The sequence below is a fragment of the Notothenia coriiceps genome, unplaced genomic scaffold, assembly GCF_000735185.1.
Source record: "Notothenia coriiceps isolate Sejong01 unplaced genomic scaffold, NC01 NC01_scaffold00037246, whole genome shotgun sequence".
Lineage (NCBI taxonomy): Eukaryota > Metazoa > Chordata > Actinopteri > Perciformes > Nototheniidae > Notothenia > Notothenia coriiceps.
In genome coordinates, this window is record NW_011369947.1 from 9,553,794 (window position 1) to 9,570,260 (window position 16,467).

The 16,467-nt window shown below is 39.9% G+C and overlaps 2 protein-coding genes across 2 annotated transcripts in view; one reads left to right on the top strand and one right to left on the bottom strand.

Moving 5' to 3' along the window:
* Window positions 1-16,467, top strand: part of fstl5 (follistatin-like 5) — a 273,902-nt gene that overhangs the window by 38,796 nt on the left and 218,639 nt on the right. The window lies entirely within an intron of this gene.
* On the bottom strand, window positions 14,823-16,423 carry LOC104965737 (KAT8 regulatory NSL complex subunit 2-like). The gene is made up of 2 exons (XM_010794747.1): window positions 16,103-16,423; window positions 14,823-15,169 (listed from the first exon to the last, which is right to left on the bottom strand). Exons 1-2 carry the CDS (start codon window positions 16,319-16,321, stop codon window positions 14,936-14,938), a joined length of 453 nt encoding a protein of 150 aa, XP_010793049.1. The 5' UTR covers window positions 16,322-16,423; the 3' UTR covers window positions 14,823-14,935.

Here is a 16,467-nt window from a genome sequence, read left to right on the forward strand (position 1 = left end):
ATTTTTTAGATCTTGCTTTCTAATTTATATCTGAATAATGAGGTAAGGAATTACCTCAAATATCGCCTTTTTGTATGCAAATATTAAATACATGGGTATAAGATTTTTATTTTTCAAATAAAAGTTTTAAATGTCTGGAATGCAGATATTTCTTTGTGGGTCATAAACATTGTATCCCTGGGCAACATTTTATCAGAGTTATGTACAGACTAATACACTGCTCTTTATTAGGCTAAGCTGAAACTGTTTATAATGCAGATTATCTTAAATGTATAGCCTCTTAGTGAACCTTGTTCCAGAGAAAGTATACTTGCATTCCTTCAGTGGGTAAGAACATATGTGCACTGGAAGTATAACACACACACAGTTATGCATGCCATCTCCAGATTCCCCTTCCTCTTAACCCCGTTGCCTGCCCTTTGACCTGGGTTTGTGCTGCAACCATTTAAATGGTCCTACTATTAGTAAGGTTGCATATGCCTGTCCTAGAGATCTGTCCTTTAACCTCGTAAAATCATGATGTAATAAGGTCCAGGGATACCAAGGCCAACATGTACACATCTGTGACAAAGTCCATAAATAAAAAAATAAAAACATGATGTCATCAGTCATTAAGTGTTCTTTCCCGGTGTTCAAATGTTTTTGTTAAACAACAATGTATGTAACCCTTAAGATTTGCCTCATAGATTTAGACGTAAAATGAAATAGATAAGGACAGTGTTTATAGTAGTTTTATTAGCCAGCCTATGGCCCTATTTCTTGGTAACCCCATTTTTGCCTTGTCCTCCTCTCCCTTTCTGTCCTCTACCAGCTCCCCTTGGTGTGTTACTCTACCTCTAACAAGCTGTGTGACATCCCATATATGTCTGAGCATCAAAGAGTAATGAAATGAGGGAAAGGCGAGAAAGCGTTGGTGTGGAGAATCGAAAAGTAGATTAAGGGAATATGGTAGAGAGACAAAGAAAAATATGTTTGAAAGACAAAAAGATGAACAAAGAAAATGAGAGTGTGAGATAGTCTCTTACATAAACTGTCCCATTCCCTGTCACAGATCAGACTTGCCACCAAGGTCACTGCTCTTTCTTCTCCCCTTGTCTTCTGTTCCTATCACAAACACACTTTTTTTAAATACTGAGGGAGTGGGGTAGTCATACCCAAACGAGTACAGAGAGAAAGATGTTTCATGCAGTCCAAATTACATTTAAATGCAGCTACAGCATGTCCTGTGGGAGATTAAGTCTCACAAATACTGTTCAGAGCCAGAGAGAGAGAGAGAGGACCTGAAATAAGAGAGTGAGTATCTGAGTAACAAGACAGCAGGATGCAGAGAACTGTAATGTTATTGTTAGGAACGGGAACGCACCAAGGGATAAGTCTGGGATTTCAATATTGAGACTTTGAACTTAAGCTGCTTTGGGGCCATGTTATCATTATCTGCGGTCATATTTAGACTCTTTTCAGCATTACATCCTGAGCAATGCTGATGTCTCTGAACCCAGGACTTACTGGCAAGCTTTACTATTCATAGTCATTCAGTATGCCTAAATCCCTGATGCTAAATGTGTCTTTTTGTCTCAAGTCTCTACTCCTGTCTTACTGAGATAGTTACATATTTCCCATCGCATGAGCACAGTTTAACTAAATTGGCCAAATGGGAAAACCATGGAATACTAAATTCAAAACACTAATTTGATGTGATTTAAGGTAACTACCTAATTTGACTAAAGCGACTGGATGCCAACTTCCTCTTGAATAGTACTATTGGATAATCATTTAACATACACATTCACTATGAGTAGCTTAAGCACAGCAATGCTTTGAGCTAAATGTTAGCGCATAGCAGGCAAGCTATAGGCTAACATGCTATATTTGCTATGTTCAACATCTTAACTTAGTGTTCAGGCCTTACCATGATAACATTATCACATTTGCTAAAGTTTAACTGAAGATTTTAAGTGCCAGTTGAAAGTGAGTAGGATTCATCTTCTGAGGAACATGAATGTCCGTACAAAATGCCAAAGCAATTCATTACATGTTAGATGCTTTTATCGAAAGCGACTTACATACTCAATACTGTGGGCAATCCCCACAGGAGGAATTAAGTGTCTTGCCCAGGGACACAACGACATGCTGACTACAGTGGGGTTTGAACCTCCGACCTCTGATCCGAACACCTACGGAGAACCCACTACGCCACTAGCCTCCGTGTTCAATTCAATAGTAGCTGAGATATTTCTGTCCGGAGTGGTGGAGCAACAAAACAACACAAGGTCCCAAAGCATGTGTCTATACTTCTGCGATTGCTTATTAGTGCTAACTATACAACAAATTGGATTTTGTTCATGGATCTTAAAGATTTAGAACCACAAAACCTAAACAAAGTCTCATGGTCAACCTGAACTGGAAATGGAAAAATAGTCAAATCAGTCTGATCCCTTTACTGCTCACAACAATAAAGAATGAAGTAACAGAGCACAACAACAGTTGCTTGTTGTGCTCTAGTGTGTCATGAGTGAGCATATTGCCAATCCTGAAGCAGATCAGGTCAACTCAAAGCTTAGTTGTCAAGTGTGAGCCATAAGCCCCTATAAACCTCATCGCACTAAGCAGTTTCAATAGAGCTGAGTGTGTGGATGCAAGAAAAAAAAGTCTCACTGCTTTGTCAAGGTGCTGCTGAGCCTCTGTGGAGCAGCATTTTCTTGATTTAGCTCTGGAACATCAAGATGCAAAATGGGATTATCCGGGTTCCCAGGGTAGATTAGAACAAGAATAATGTCTAAATTCCCTCACAATGAGATTCAGAAAAAAGGAAGCTACCTATTTTTTTTTGTTGGGCAATGTCAGTGTAGGGGGAAGGGACAATATTTTCCGTTCTTACGAGTCTTGTGATCATTAAGGTAACTGATTATACATTACATATATCCTGCAACATAGTACAGTTGAAATCAGCTAATATGTCCAACCACCAGTCATTTTGTTTGTCCATTAAATCCCTTTATGCAAAAGTCTGAAACCCTTAAAGAATTGTTGAATATAAAGTAACTTCCTCACAACTACTTCCCTTGCATTTCACTACAGAAAGATGGAGTCATGCAGATGTAGATATCACTTACATTACATGTACCGAATGCCATTTTATCTGTATCAAACCAAACACAGATTATCAGGCTGGCTGCCTTACTTTTCCTTTCCAGCTCGCCTCTATCTTGTTATGGCGGTGTTTGGGTAAACACGACAAAGCTAATTCACATATCCCCCTGTGTCACGACAAATCCAGGAAACCACAGCCAAGGTATGAATTCCTTCTGTATTCATCTCTTTTTCGGGGGTTGTTTATAATGCTGCAGTAGCGATGGAAACAATTGCATAGTGCCATTTTAGGTTGTATATATACCGTACATCCACTGTGAGCATAGAATAAATCAAGCAAGAAAAGACAATTTATTACTCTAACCACATTCTTCCGCTGCCAGAGCAATTGGCTTTGGGACAGCAGAATAGCAAAATGCTAAACAGTGGTATCTTAGAACTTCTTTCTAGACCCTGGGAGAGTTCCCTCATTGCTGCTTAAATATCATTAAATCAGGGGAGAGAAAAATATGACAATAGCAAATTCAAAGGATGATGACATGCAGGTTTGTAAACAATACAGGGCATTATTTTACTGTTACAGATGCAGGCGGAGGCAAGGTATTCACCTGGGAGCCAGCTGACTCCTTCAGGTGTTGCCAGGAGGAGAAGAAGGAGCTGGATGTTTTCCAAACTGATACAAACTGCCTTTATTCCAATGCTAAGCTGGCATTTTGCCAGTTTCATAACTAAGCACAGGGTTTGAAAAACTAGGGGGGTTCAGATTGATATGGAGTGAATGTGAATATGTGCTGAGGTCTTTAACAAAGAGAAGATAAAAGTTTTGAGTCAATTATTATTTATTATTTAATCGTTTATTTGGCAGGGACAATGCACAGTAATGAACACTTCAAACATTCAAATGTGTCAAGCGTAACAGTGCCAGATTTAGCTTTGAGCTAATTTCCATCCGCAGTCCCTCACATACAAATATTTAAGAAGAATACATTTTACAAACATAGCAAAAACAAAATACATGATATGCAAAAAGTGCAAAAGAGCAAGAGCAGCATACACAAGTATTTATGACATGGTAATACAATATAGCAGCAACAACATATAAAGTGCAAGAGAAGATACAAGAGCTACATAAAGTGCAAGAGGAGATACCCCTTTTGCCGTTGTTCAGCATCAAAACATTCATTAGCTAACAATGATTTCGAAGCCCATACTCCTTTACTTTTACTTGAGTAAAGAAGTTTAGTTACTAAAACTACTTTTACCAGAGTTTTTTTAAACATATTACTCAAGTAAAAGTAAAGGAGTATGGGCTTCGAAATCATTGTTAGCTAANACTGCAGACCGTTTACATGCAGAAAAAGATAACACACAAGGGGACGGGTAATAACCGGAAAAGCATGACATGGGACCTTTAATGTGAACATATGTGTAAATGTGTCTGTTGATTGTATATATATATATATATATATATATATATATATATATATAGGATATACATATTTGTATACATATTTGTATTATTGTATTTTTGTATTCGGGATTGTTGGAAACGTTATTTCGATCTCTCTGTCTGTACACACAAACTGAAAGATCGACATTAAAGTTGACTTTGACTTTGACTCAGACCATAAAATGTTGAGCTTTAGCAAAAAGTGTTGATATTGTCAGGACAACCAGAAATGATTATGTTGTTATTATTTGTTTTGCTGTACGCTGCAGACCAATAATAAACATGGGAAAGTCAGACTAGATGAGCAGACTTACCTAACCTTATGAATGTTTCAACATCCTTCTGCTTCTTCCCTACTATAGAACATATTATCTTCCCCATGGCTCTATCCAGTCAAAATGAATCCCACCTGTACAGCTGAGAAATTGCATTGCAGCAGTGGCACATGGGACAGTAGCAGGGAAGCACTGGCGCTCCCAGTTTGCTCTCTAAACCAATGATTTCCTAGAGGCTTGTTTGAATTTATTCAGAAAGTCAGCTAGGTCACTGGAGGGGAACTTGAAGTCAGCAGATAAACGGCTCTGCTTTCCCCTCTCTCCATATGCTTCAGCTGACAGAGTCCTGACCTCCCGCGTGCACATCTCTTTAAGCGCGCTCAGCGGTATTTCTATACAGATCAATTTGGTTGGAGTATTACAGTTTGTCTCTGGGATATCTGGAGAACACTGGAGCATCTGCTGCGTGTTTGCTGCCCAAGCACCCTGCTGCAGCATGTCTTATTTGGCAGAGTTATCACGGCACTTCTCATACCCGTACATCCCCGGCAGCACTGTGCACTGATAAAGGGCTCCTTCAAGTTCAAAGCACGTCCAAAACCACGGGCGACACTCTTTCCCCTCGGGTAGTGCTTCCGTTTTGGTGTCTTTTTCTTCCCTTACAAATGCAGGAAATGCTGTGCCAATCTTACAGAAAGAGCAGTTCCTTACAACAAAGGAACACAGGGATCCCTTTGAATGTCATGCCTATAAATGAGCATCTGAAATAGCTCTCATATTGTATGTCCCTGCATAGGGTCTGTAGGAATCATTTGAAAGAACTCCTTAGATCATACAGCGACATTATTACAAGGAATCAAGGCGACATCATCCGTTTCTGAAGTCCAGACGTTTATGATGTGCATGAAATGGTGGTTGAAAATGGTTTATGGTGGTTCTTGTAAGAAATTAAAATCAATGTTTAATGACGTAATTTAGTTAAACATACAGTAAGCTTAAAACAGTTTTAGTTCAGTCATGAATGAGTGTATGAGGAGAAAAGCCGTGTGGAGTTATACAATGAACACACAACATCTAAATCCTCTGATTTACGCAATATCGGACACAGAAGAATGTGGAGGGAGGACCCCTATCGTCATAGCCACCATTGAGAGGAGGAGCCAGTGTTCAGATTTGGGGTCCTTCTCAGGTCGATTATTTTCATTTCCTCGCTCCTCGGTCTCGGTATCACCGGAAGTTGATTTGTCTGCGCCATCTTGAGTACCGTCCCATGGCGCTTAGTTCTGCCGGAGGACCGAGGATCGAGGAGCAATAATGGAGGAGCAATAATGGAGGAGCGTAAATCGAGGAACCAGACCATCCTCCGATGAAATCCTCAGACACTCGCCCCGCCCCCTTACTCTGTATCGCTCACTGATTGGACGATGCAGTGCATGCACTGATCTGATGCTTCTTGACATGAGAGCAGTTTCCCAGCGGAGTGAAGAAAATACATGAACCTGACGGGAGTCACTCCTCAGTTTACACCGTCTTTTGTGTCAATTAATGCATCATTTAGTTACAAATATGTAATATATCTGAACAACAAAGTGGTCAAAAAATGTTTTATTCATTTATTGGAAACATTTTCATGATCGCTTTTTTTGTTTATACATTTTAAGAATGGCGTTTATCTTTTTTGAGAATGAGTTCTTATTTTATTTAATGTATTTGGGTCTACAACAGATGATTCAAATGTTTGTGTCAGTAAATGTGTACTAACAGAGGCGGGGGTGTTTGTGAAAACAACAGGGACAGAGCTGCTGTCAGAAGGACGTCGCTTCACGTGACGCTCCGGAGGAAAGGACGTCCCATTGCTCTTAAAACTCATTTCCCTGCTTCTCGTGGTTTCTTGCGTCTCTCCATGCTTCCTTGGTGGCAGGGACTAAATGCAGGGAAACGACGCAAGTGAGGGACGCAAGGATTCAATTTAATCGACCTGAGAAGGACCCGCAGGGATATCCTGGCTTGTTCGCTCTCTCGTCTTCCCCCCACTTCCCGACATGCAGCTGTGTGCCTGAATCGCTCTGTTTGTTTCAAAACCACGTTACTTAATTAAAGTACCCATTTGACATTTTTCGAGACTACATTGTCTCTTATTTAACTTCCTCCTGGACTCGAGAACAACGATCACGTTTCAACATTCTGCAGAAATAAAGAGCTCAAACAACTCAAACAAACCATGCTACGTTTCTTTGTGCAAGACCTGCAGTCAGGGAGTCAGTTAATAAACGGCGAGTGGGTTCATAAAAGGGACAGCAACACTTGCCTAGAGGTTGGAGACCTCGGATGGTGAATGTCAGCCTGTAAGCTTATATCAAGCCCATATAAGCTCGGAGAAGCTGGGGTTCAAATCTTTTTTTTCTTTCAGAATATACTGGCGAGTTTCCTCCTGGGAAAAACACTCAACCCCAATCTATGAAGCTCCAAGCTGTTCAACAGCATGAGGAAGACATTGAGCTTTGCCTTCATGTTTACAGAAAAGACGATAATCCTATATTTCACCCATGTGTTACACGGTGAAGAAAGAGGTTTATAAAATAGTATAATAACGTTTTTATTTCATCCCATATTTCCAGCCTCAGGCGTCATTACTTTAAACTATAAACTGTGCAGAGACGCTTCGTGAAGTATTAACCATAAATTAAAAATATAACTTATATTGCCTGTAAAGTTTTTTACGGCTCAGATCTTTAAATTCACCTTTTAATAATGGATATTAAAAGTATTAAAGGAAAAAATATTTAAACATCGCTCCCTAAAGCTCTTCTATTCAGCTTCAGCCTGCCCAAATCAAAGTTGCTAATTTCAACAAATGTAACAACAATTACTCTGACTACAGGCCTGTGCTGGTAATTAATTGGTAATATGAAGAATAAATTAGATTTAGTTAATTTCAAGAACAACTGCCAACCTTTTTTTTGTGCTTAACTGAGTTTTGTCCAATCCTAAGTATAGAAATTCTAACAACACAAAACTAAAACAATACCAACTCAAAGTCCATGTTGGCTCAGAGGTATACTTATTTTAATTGTAATGAATGTATTGATATAATTCGATTTTTTTGCATTTATTAATTCTAGAAATTCTTAAAAGTGCCATGGAAATAATAACCAATATGTGATATAGTTAATAGTTTCGAAAAGGCATATAAGTGGACATTATTCAGCTGGAATTTGTTGAGGTGAAAAAAGATATTCCAATAAAATAGCTTGCTTTTTACAGTTACGAGGTTTTAAGGATATTAAATAAAATGGTGTCTTACTTTGCAGTTTAAGACCTGGTTGTTTATGACTGAGTTTATCGATGTGCATTAAAGGAGACTACTGATCTACCTTTCTTATCCTTTTTGGCAACAACTTTGAGATACATCCTTAATTTGGCAAGATTCTGGCACTACAAAGATAACTTGCCTTCTAAAATGTCAGGCTAATACTGTCAGACTTTTATTGATGAAGTTTGAGGTTGTGGTTATGTCTTTCCAGGTATGGTGGCTATCGTCTCACACCATAACTGCCCGATTCCTCTTTATTCCAAGCTGTTGCAGCAGCTGGAAACATCAAATGCATTACTTCCTGTGCGCCTGAGGATATTTCCTTCAGAAAAAACAACAACAACTCTACTATAAACCAGGTGCTTAAAGCCACCAATAAACTGAAAGCTGTCATGAATAGGATATTCACAATTCTGAGATATCAATTGGCATACGGAGTAAAACGCTTTTCTTTTTTTCAGCATGAACCTTTTCTTGAACCCAGGAATATTATTAGAAAGTATTTTGACTGCAGCAACCCTGGATCACAGTTCCTGCTCCCGAGGTAGTACTATCTGAGGGGTCAGGACTTTGAAGTGGTGTTTGTACTAAAGGTCACTGACACAGGTCTAGAGGCTGGTGCAGCATTCATTCAGGCTGACAGGAAGCAGTCTGCCTGTATGGGGTATTGGTTCTGTTGTTTTTAATGTGTAAATCACAGTTGTACAGCTGATTTTCCAAAGTTGTATAAGGAAATTAACTTAAGCGGTAATGGTTTTTGCTCTGCAGATGCATGACTTGCCTTCTGATTGCAAACCATGGATATACATAAAGAAAACTGGATATGGCGTTGGAGGCATGGTCCAGTTCAATCCTATGAAAGTTGTGCGCATGAAGCCAAAATGGCCTGTCCCTCAAGAACGAAAACACCCGGATATAGGCGTGTGATTATGTGAACCTGCTATCTCCAGCTTTCAATCTGTTGTTTCACGGCCGGTATCGACTATGAATTGAGGGGTAAAATAACTCTAGATTTGGCGGTAAGCGCATTTTACAACTTATCTAACGATTTCAATTAGGGCTATTTAAGTGATCGTAATGGGTAGTTGATTTAGCTAAAAAAAATCATCAACTGATTTACAGAAGTCTCTTTCCCAATGTAAGTCAATGGAGAAAGTATTTTCGGGCCCAATGACGTCACACATGGACAGGGAATTTGGAGAATCAGTGTTTGGCCACTATATGAAAATTCACTTCAACTCCCGGCGCACTGGGACTTGATTAAAACTCCAAACAACAACTTAACACCTCAAAACCCTTCTTACCGTTTTTAAGGAAGCGTAAACCAATGACACCACAATAACTTTAAGTGTAAAGTTAACTTTTGGTGTCCCAAAATATCCTGATTTTACTTAACTGAACTGAACAAAAAGTCGTTTTTCATGGATTTCGGATCCTGACAAGATCTCATCATTTCCCCTTTTTCATTAGCACAATTTGGCAACATGAACAGTCTTGTAATCTGCCCAGAAATAGCTGATTCGAGGCCACCTTCAACACAAAACCATCATTGTGTAATCACCAGCCATTCATCTAAAATGACACGGTGACAGATGTTTCGGTGAGGGGTTGTACGGCGTCTTTTTGCTAAGAGAGCACTTCCTCTGCAGACGCCCAGCTGTGCAAGCAGCTGTGTCTGCAGACAGCTAGCGTGCATTCTGCTTTGTGTGCAGCCTCTCAATTTCCTGTCATCTCCATAATTGGAAGACGATTTTACATTTAGCATATTAAGCTTGTGTTTCTTCATAGACTCATGTGACCTTTAGATTATGCTCCAGGTTTACTTAATAAGTCTCTGCTGATGTATAAGAAAACCTGAGGAGTTCAAACCAAGTCATTTTCTTTACTTTTAACCTTAGAAATAAGTAAAATAGTGGTTTTATGTCAGACTAACTTACAGAAACACCTCATACAGACTTATGTTCAAAGGGTGAAATGCCTGCGGAAGTGTTCATTAACTGTATCCTGATATTCGCAGCTAAAATAATGAGCTGTGAACACGACATGAGAAAATAGTTGAAAAGGGCCGCTTTTTTATAAAGTGAGGCTTCGCTGTATTTCTTTCTTTTCATCTGAGGAGCAATTTTCACAAAGTGGGATTCCTTTGTGGAGCTTAAAATGAGTCCAAATAGTTGAGCCAAATCTGAACATGCTTTGAAAAAGCAGAGGTCCAAACCTGGCACAGCCTTAATCATCTCTCAAATATTCTGGATCACGTCCAAAAAGAGGCTCTTGACTTCCTAATGTCTTTCTATAATCACCGTGATATATTAATATGAGCACTAATGCTAATGGTCTAATTCATTAACTTAATGAATGAGTTAGCTTGAAATATTAGCCTTAATTTGTGTATATTTTATGTCATTATAATTGTCATCATATAACATTTGGGTGTTAAAAACTACTCTGTGAAGCATGGAGGAGTTAAACTAATTTGAGTTTGTCCGAATTGGTATGCAAAAATATGCAAATAGTCAAAGTACTGCATTGAAACTGATAAGTAGGTACAAGTACTTGAAGACGTAGCAAAGTGTTTTACTGTTTGAAAAAAGGGCATGGTGAATAAGGGTGTCTTTAAAAAGTGTCAAAATATCATTTTATTATTTTTGTAGTTTGTAATTTAAGTAAATAAATCAACAAATGGGAGTAGCAGGGTATCAAATATTTGTGTCTACCAAGAGATTATGATTTTTTCATGAACTTTTACAGAAGTAATTCATCGTTAATCTCCTCATCTTTTTTATTTTGTAAGTTACAATTCATAGCAAAGCAGTTGAAGGCAAAGAGTATTTTTATGGTTCTTCGTTGGGTGAGAAACTCCCAGGGATTTTAGCCTTTTGTTGACCATTCACATGCTAAAGAACAAACAACAGGAAAAGGCCTGAAAAGCTAATAGGGCCTCTTTATTAATAAGCCAGTGAGATCCAAGAAGCTGCCCAAATAAAACTGATATGGAGATAAATGTGAGTGTGACAGACTGAAGGACCTCCGCCAGCTCATTACCTGCTGTTGAGGTGCACTTAACCTCCCAATGGCTCCAGAGGGGTCGCTCAGTGAAGTAGATAAAAACTTTGGTTATTCAGGGCAGCTCTCATGTGTGACTGCGTCTTATGAAGCATGCTGTTGCTTTCACCCTCGGCGAACCTCGTCTACAAGTGTTAAAGTTAAAAGCTGCTGACATCAGAGACTTTGAGAACAGATTAACACATTGTTCTTCTTATCGCTTTAATTTTCAGCAACATTAATTGTGAATGGCAAATGGGTTTCACGTGGGACACAGCACTCACCCATCACAATGGCAATTCATCACACGATTGGCAATTAAAGGTGACAGTTAAAATCTCCAGAACAGAAACTAAATGGACCTGAAAGGTGAGATTGTTTTGAGCTGCATCCAACGAGGACTTGGGGAAGCCAGTGAGGGATCACACGCTTGTACTAACTGATATAAATACTCTATTCTGATTCAATTTGGATATATCAGAGTTTATTAATACTCGCTAACAGACCACCGCGAAGCATAACATGACCGTTGCTCAGAAGGATCAAGGGACATTCATATAAATCCACAAAAAAGAAGCATGGCCGATTAAACGTCAGCTGTGGACAACAAACATTCATTTTCAATAATCAGAAAACAGTGTGGAGTTCTTTTTGAACAGCCAACATTTGTGAAAAGCACAAACTTTGGGTGGTTAGAAAAATCAACAGAAGAAGACACACAGGAAGGAAACACAAACACGGTCTGGCCTTGTTTGAAGGCTGGTAAATGAAAAAGAAAATGGACTTGGACAGTTGCAGAAAACTTCGATCAGTACTGCAGTCAGTTTAAGTTGCGTTGTTGTGCCGTAGTTCCAGCCGTTGGTGCGCCCTGGAACGGACTTTCTTTGCGGACGAATACGAAGAAAATACAATAAAATCCTTTTCAATTAATATTGTGAGTCAAGTCGTTGGTTAATTTAGAATGTGGCCTTGAAATAAGCGGGACAATGTGCAATTGTCAATACTTTAAATGATAGTTGTATCAACTATGCATGCCTAATACGTGGAAAATCATCCGGACGGCCCTTTAACTGTGTTGAACACCGGCACAAAGGAAATTCAGAGAAAAACTGGTCTCATCATTCAAAACCCCAAATATCAATTACATCACAGACCCTACTGTGCATTTACAAGTCTGAGTTCACTGCCACACTACATAATTAATGCAGACTTCTTAGGATTTGTGAACCCTCCCTTCCACATGAGTTCAAAGCTTGTACACCTCTCCTTCTGAACACGCAAACCGATATCCCTCCGACTCATTAGACGGGATGCCAAGCTCCAAATGCCAAGCGGATAACAGCAGAGCATCCCCTGCCACCGGATAGCAGATAATGATGGAGATAGGCCCTTGTATACATTTGTTGGCAGCATGTTGCGATGACATACTTCATTATCCCCTGTCCTTTTTATGAGGCTGTTATCTGTTTCATTCAGATATCTATCCGAAGGCATCAAATGTGATTACACTGAGCTTTGAACTTATGCTGCTGTGTTGTGTCTTCCCACTAAATCCCTTGTGCATCACAGTTACATGTTAGCACAAATGTATCCAGGGCGTGTGTTCTTTTTTTAGATAACGCCTGTACAGTGATGTGTATGCCTCCATGAGTGTCAATTATCTCTTTTTCACTCTAATTTTCATATACTCCGCCAACGCTAGGGTCACACAAACAGATCATATATTGCATTGCTTGGAATATTTAGTAAATGTGGGAATATGTGTGAGCCAGTGGTGGTGGCAAAAGCGGATAAGAAAACTGTAGCAACTGCAGAAGCTGAGAGCTAATTCACTTTCAAAGTTAATCTGCTTTAAATCCTAGCAGGCAGCCCAGATCTAGGCAGAGAAACCTCTGAAATCAAACGTTGAATTTCAATGATCCTCGTGCTCAGAAAGCAGGTACTTCACAAAGGTTTAACGACAGTCTCAGGGACAAAACAGGTATTCTGACACCTTGGGTCTTGTATGACTCGTATAGATGGGATATAAAAAGACTTGTTGGACTCACAGACACTTCACATACGATGGAAAGAGGCGGAGGGATGTGAAAACATTAAGATAGTCGTGAGGGTAACGGGAGTTCAGCTGGTCAATCACCAGAACGCTAATGAGCCTCTGATGTCTTTCTAACTCAGCAGCTTGCTTTGTTCTCAGCAGGACTGTGGATGTTTTGTGTTACAGACTGAGCTTTTCACTCAGTGCTGGGACAGCATCTCGCTGGGACTCAAACATTATTTTCTCACTAACAGGATGCGCCAGTTGACAGTTTCACTTGCACATTTTCCTTTTTCAGCTTCACACTTTATCTGACATAAACAAATGCAGAGAACGTTTGTGTTTTGATCGCTGGATCACCGAATACCTTCATTATTTAAGATGTTTACCAAACTTAAAGTGGACCCATCATGCTATTTGTAGGCAATAGCATAGGTCTCAGATGTATACTAATATATAAAAAACATGTCCATGAAGTGATTTGCTCAAAATACCAAACAGATCACCCATTCTAGCCATGCCTCATATCCCTATATTTCCCTTCCTGTTTCTAAAGTGCTGATTTGGGGTATAAAGCTTTAAAAAAAAAAATTAGGGGGCTGAGCTCATCCGGGAGATTCTACCGGCAGCTACCGTCTAAACTAAATACTGCCGTGATAAAACACCATATCATGGATTATCAAGGATTATTTCTGAAACAGTATGGAGCTCAAAGGCTTTCTCTCTTGCCGGTTATACCACAAGGTGAGTTCCCTTTTATTTCCTGCTTCTTCACACACATGCTCTCCAGTACAGGTTAGCTCTGAGTGTTAGCGATGCTAATGTAAACATGCACCGACCATATTACGTCCAAAACAGTCGGGCATTGTTTCTGATAGCCACTTTCTGATAGGGCCGTGGGTCCACATTTCAGATATTACGTCATATCGCACATTTCAGATATTACGTCATATCGGACGCAAATCTGGATCAGCTCCGTTGTTCCCCCGTTTTTAGATATTTGGGTACGGAGGAAAAGAGAGAGGGTTTTATTTTCTGACGCTGCGTGAGTTCCGACACACATATTTATGTATAAAAGACATCAAAAAGTGCATTTTGCATGATAGGTCCCTTTTAACATTAGAAGAGCGTTTGCTTGCAGCAACCATTCCTCCTCTTCCTACCAGCCGATAAAGAGATTCCTTCCTTCTCCTAATGCATGATATGGATATAAAATGTCACAGTACTGATTCTGTGAAAAAATATTACAAAAATGTTTTGATAATGTGCGAGTTTATGCATCTTTAAAGTTCATCTTCTTCTGTTTCCTGGATGGGCTCGAATGGAATGACATTGACACAGATGGATTTTTGTTCCTAATTTAGTTTGAAAGAAATCAACTTAATTGGATGGAGATTTCTAAAGCGTTGTTTACTCAGATAAAACAAAGATTGTGTTCTCCATCACCAACAATACAAGCAGTTAGGAAATAAACTCGAACGAGTATGATCAGGAGGAATCATTGTAATAAATTAAACAGTTTGAATGTAAATATTGAGATTAAAGCATTTTGTTTTGCTTCCCCACCCCTCCAATTATATCGCAGCACCATGATTCACAAACTGACACGCCTTCAAATTGATCTTGTATTGACAGATTGTGGCCAACATTTTATTAGACCCACACAATGCATACAGATTGTTGTTATTTCAGTGTATGGGTGCCATCTTTAAAAGAGAGTTTTGTGATATTCAAGGCGCCCCTGATCGAGAGTTAACCTGCTCATGCATGATGGCAGCCATGTCTCTCTCTGAGAGCTCGTGTCCCGAGGCGTCCAGGTCCGCCTGGTCCAGGTCTCCTCCCATCAGGATGTCCATGGGGGCCTCAGCGATGGCTCTGATGGTGTGGTCCTCCAGGGCCAGGGCCGTGTCAAACTGTAGGGGGGAGGGCGGACCCTGCATCCCGTCCCCTTCCACATCCAGGTCCTGTGTAACAGGAGGAAATCTAAATCTCAACGCAAAACTTGTGGGGGCCATTTTAAATGTTTGTTTCCTTTTACACCTCATACCACCAGGCAGTGTTATTTTTGTAAATGCCGATTTGGTTAGAAAATCAGCTTCAGGTGCAACTGCTGCCAGGAAGCCACATTTAGAGTTTATGCTTTACACAGAACATTGCACAATACTAACAGCCGATGGTGAGCTGTGTAGTCAATCTGAACTTTTGATCATCAGCTTTTTTGCATTCACAAGATCACATCTGAATCTCTCAGTAGCATTTCCCCAAGGGCTTGTTTAGAGTTACAAATACTCACTACGGCTACCCCGTCTTCTTAAGACGCCCACCATAATATTATGTGGGTGCTTTCACATCTGTAGTTTGGTGCATCTTCCAGAGGAAGCAGAAAATAAAAGGGATTACAATGTTTGCCTTTTATGGTTCTGGTGCTCGCACACAGACCCCAAGAGACCGACTTCACTACTGATAACGGGCATACATCTCAATCTTGTAATTTACAATCATTGGAAAGAACGATATTAATCCCATTTCAAATGTCAATATTATATTATTATATATTGACCATCACAAAGCGATCTGAGATCCTCTTTTTCCAAATATTGGCCTGGAGCTGGTTTTCTCTTCCAAATGCAAATAAGGAACAAAAAGGTCTGCATTTACTTTTTTTTTTATATATCAGCTTTTAACACATGATAAAGGGAAAAACTAACCCTGGAATTAATCTTACTTCCTCAAAGTAATGTTAGATCATTTGAACTGCACCTAAAGAAGCTACAGTGGTTTTGAAAGCACCCCAAAAGTGCAGGAATCATTTCCATTGATAAGTTTGGAACATGATATTCTTAATAAAATGAATATGTGCTATAGGACAGTGGTAGGAGATCATCACTTCTACGTACATCACTGAACTCTAGGGGCATGCTCTCTGTGGGCTGAAGCTCTGCTGCACTCAGGTACATGTCTCTGCTTGCGGTGGTGATGGGCTCCTGTGGGGGGGGCTCCTGCTCGGGCTGGAACATGGGGGGCGGCAGGGTGAGGTGCAGCGGGCAGCGGGGGTCTTCAGACTGTCCCATGTGCACTGTGCGTCCACACGGGACATCTTTCAGGCCCGGACACATCTGGAAGAGCACCTGGTTGCTGTCCTGGAAGATGTCTGAGCAGCGGGGTTAGGGACAAATCATGACAAACAGAAAAATAGTGACAACAAGAGTCAAACGGATCAAGAAACTGCACCAACTTAAAACCATTAGAGTGACTTTTTCCT